General features: G+C 45.6%; 1 protein-coding gene across 1 annotated transcript in view; it reads right to left on the reverse strand.

Annotated features, from left to right (window-relative positions):
- Positions 1-3,461, reverse strand: part of LOC141133449 (beta-arrestin-2-like) — a 105,256-nt gene that overhangs the window by 15,258 nt on the left and 86,537 nt on the right. Inside the window, 1 exon segment of the mRNA XM_073622832.1 lies at positions 3,295-3,367. Coding sequence (XP_073478933.1) covers positions 3,295-3,367 — 73 coding nt within the window.

Here is a 3,461-nt window from a genome sequence, read left to right on the forward strand (position 1 = left end):
TATTCTATACTTTACCATTAATAATGTTTTGGGAAGAAAAAGAAAAAAGAAAAGAAAAAAGAAAGAAAGAAGGAAAGAAAGAAAAAGAAAGAAAGAAGAGAAAGAAAGAAGAAAGAAAGAAGAAAGAAAGAAAGAAAGAAGAAAGAAAGAAAGAAAGAAAGAAAGAAAGGAAAGAAAGAAGAAAAGAAAAGAAAGAAAAGAAAGAAAAGAAAGAAAGAAGAAAGAAAGAAAGAAAGAAAGAAAGACGAAAATTGCAAGAATAGCAAAGTCAGAAAGTAAATTTAAATGAGGTGCAGAAGATGAACTGGGAGTGCTAATTGAGGAAGGAATAGAAATTGCAGAAAGACTGCAAACAATATAGAGTTCTGAATAAGTCCGATGATTGGCAGACAAAACGCGTCAATCTGTTACGCCCTGATATGGAACCCATGTATCCTCGTGCCAATGATTGTATTGAAAATAGCTGGCTGACTCTTCTTGTACTGTGAGACCATCTCGGCACCTGAGTTTGAGGGATCGGTGAAACAAACAGCAGCAATAACTAGACACTTTACTGCCATCTACTACAAGGATGGCTTCTGGATGAACGAGACAAACCGAGCTCATACAGAAGGTGAAGCAGTGAATAGATCAAAAGACACCTAGCGGTAGATTTCTCTCCCGCAGCTTTGTTTCTGTGCCTCCTCTCCTGCTTTTGAATACTACACTTTGCTTTGTATGATTCATACAATGTCAGTTTGTGAACTCCAACATCTCACTGCTGATGTATCTCTGCTAACTTACTGACAAACTTCTATATATTGAGACATAACAATCAAAATGGTATGCTGATCTGCAGAAAAAAAGTTTGGAAAGATTGAATAGCTATGTTGCTTTATGACTGCAATCAATGGGTTGATTTACTAAAACTGGAGAGTGAAACACTTGGTGCAGCTCTGCATGTTAGCCATTCAGCTTCTAACTTCAGCTTGTTCAAAAGCTTTGGCAATAAAAACCCGGAAGCCGATTGGTTTCTATGCAGAGCTGCGCCAGTTTTGCACTCTTCAGTTTTAGTACAGTGTGTATATATCAACTGATTGCTTGACCACCATCTCATCTCATTCAGCTGGGCTTCTTCTATGTGTCACAGGAGTGCAATTTGTTTTGCACTCCTGTGACCCATTTTTAGCAGAGAGCGGTCTGAAGTCCGCTCTCTGCTGACGCCACCAAGATCAGTCCCAGCACTGCGTCATCCTGACTTCCGAAGTCTGGATCCACCAGGTGCCTGGCGGGGAGAAACCGCTGAGACGGTTGCTCCCCTCCCCTCCACAGCTCAGCGCTCCAGTGAGCGTGGAGGATCAGAGCAGGAGAGATGCTGAGTGACAGGCAGCAGCTCTCCGCTTGGGGTGAGAGAGGTGAGAGAACCGAGCCATTGGCGATGTTCAATGGCTCGGTTCTCAGTGAAGATGCGGCGGGGGACAGATGCAGCATCAGTCCGATGCTGCATTCACCGAGGTAAGTACGAATATGGGATAAAAAAAATCCCATACTTCTCTTTTAATCCTTTAACAGAATTAGCTACTAAGATGCATCTTTCAATTAATAGTTACATCTGAATAACGGTGGCTGTGGTCTCCAGAGTGAGGTTTAGGCCTCAGACGTTTTTACAGCTGCTGTTTTTGGCTTCAGACGTTTATTTCTGCTGTCAATAAACTCCCCAGCATATCATCCTATGTGTCCATACACACATAGGCTATCATCAGTGCCATTTTCTAGCTGAAAAAACCCCCCCAGAACTAGTGGGGTTTGAGAGAAGTTTTTCAGCTGTAAAAACGCTCTAACTCTGAAAAAAGCTGAAAACGTTTAAAAAAAAAAAACGCCAAAAAATGCGGCTATTCGGCGCAACGTTTAGGAGGTATTTACTGTACTGATAGGTAAGCCTTATTATAGGCTTACCTATAGGTACAACTTGAAAATGGAGGTTTACAACCACTTTAACCCTTTCATGACTAAGCCTATTTTTGACATTTGGTATTTACAAGTTAAAATCCGTATTTTGCCTGCTATTTAGTAGGCTGCTGAGACAGTAGGAGAGCGCAGTGAGGTGGTGAGCGTACCCCGCTGTCAAAGCAGATCCACAGATGCAGAGGACGATGAAGCAGTTGGGTGAATCCCAGGTGTATGCAAGGAGGGGGGTACCGTTGTCAGACAAGCTCTGGTTTGGGATGGCAGTGTGTGCCCGGCTACGTTGGGTATCGCTGACGGAGGAGGAGGTCAAGGTGGAGGAGGCACTCCGCTCTTTGCTGCAGCTGCCACCTGATATCCTGGTGGAAATCTTCTCCTGCCTGCCTGGGACACAGCTAATCCTCTTGGCCCTGGTGTGCTGCAAATTTCACCATCGACACCATCTAGAGGAGCTGTAGGACCGGTAAACCCAACATGTGTGTGAGGGAGTTATGTTTAGAGTTGAGGGATCTGAGTGAGGGTGTGATCAGAGGGGGAGTGGGTATCTGGGTTTGTGCGATTAGGTTGGTGGTATGTGGGGGGGGGGGGGGTTAATCAGGGTGGGGGTATGTATTCAGGTGGGGAGTGTGGTATGTGGGGGGATCTGGGGAGGTGTTATCAAAGTAGGGAGTATCTGGGCGAGGTGGGATGCGATCAGAAGGGCATGCCCTGGGGTATGTTTGTGGGGTGGATTCCTCTGGGCTAGGTGGGATAAACTAGGGTATATATATTAGGGTGGAGGATATCTGCTGGGGTTTGTATATCCAGGGCCGGTGCCAGCTTAGGGCGCCACCTGAGGGTGCCAGAGTGTGTGTGTGTGTGTGTGTGTGTGGGGGGGGGGGGATAAAATTGTCTGCATGCCTCTCTGCCCATCCAGTGAACACACTACATGGCAGAGCCTGGCTATAGGCAGGAAAAGCTTGTTTCCCTGCCTTTATGCAGGCTCTGCCATGTAGTGTGTTCACTGCACGAGCAGAGAGGCATGTGAGTCGTCTCTGCCAGGTTACCAGCAGACAGATCACATCCGGGATGCCAGGTCCAGTCTGGTGGGGGTTTGCTTCAATTTTCTATATTGAAATCTGCGGTGATCCCCTTGTTAATTAGGCACGGAACCCATGCCCATTTCTTTTGTACTCTGTAATAGAAACTAGCGTGGATGGCATAGCTTGACCTAAAACAGAGCTATCTGCCTTGTTAATATGGCACACGCCACCTGCACTAGCTTCCTGCACCATTATAGTGCTTTGTGAATTTTCTCCCCCAATGTGCAGAGACTAGAGGAGATAGGAGTGTAGAAGATGAAGGACTCACTCTTGCTCAATCTGAGCGACTGGGCACTTGTACTGTGCTGTGCTGAACAGGCAGATGTCTGCGTACTGCCGGACTGCAGGGAAGGAAGAAAAAAAAAAAACAGAAATAAGACGGATTACACACACATTTTTATATTTCAGGACGTTGCATTCTAACCACTATGGCAA

This window comes from Aquarana catesbeiana, linkage group LG03 (assembly GCF_042186555.1).
Source record: "Aquarana catesbeiana isolate 2022-GZ linkage group LG03, ASM4218655v1, whole genome shotgun sequence".
In the NCBI taxonomy this organism is placed as follows: Eukaryota; Metazoa; Chordata; class Amphibia; order Anura; family Ranidae; genus Aquarana; species Aquarana catesbeiana.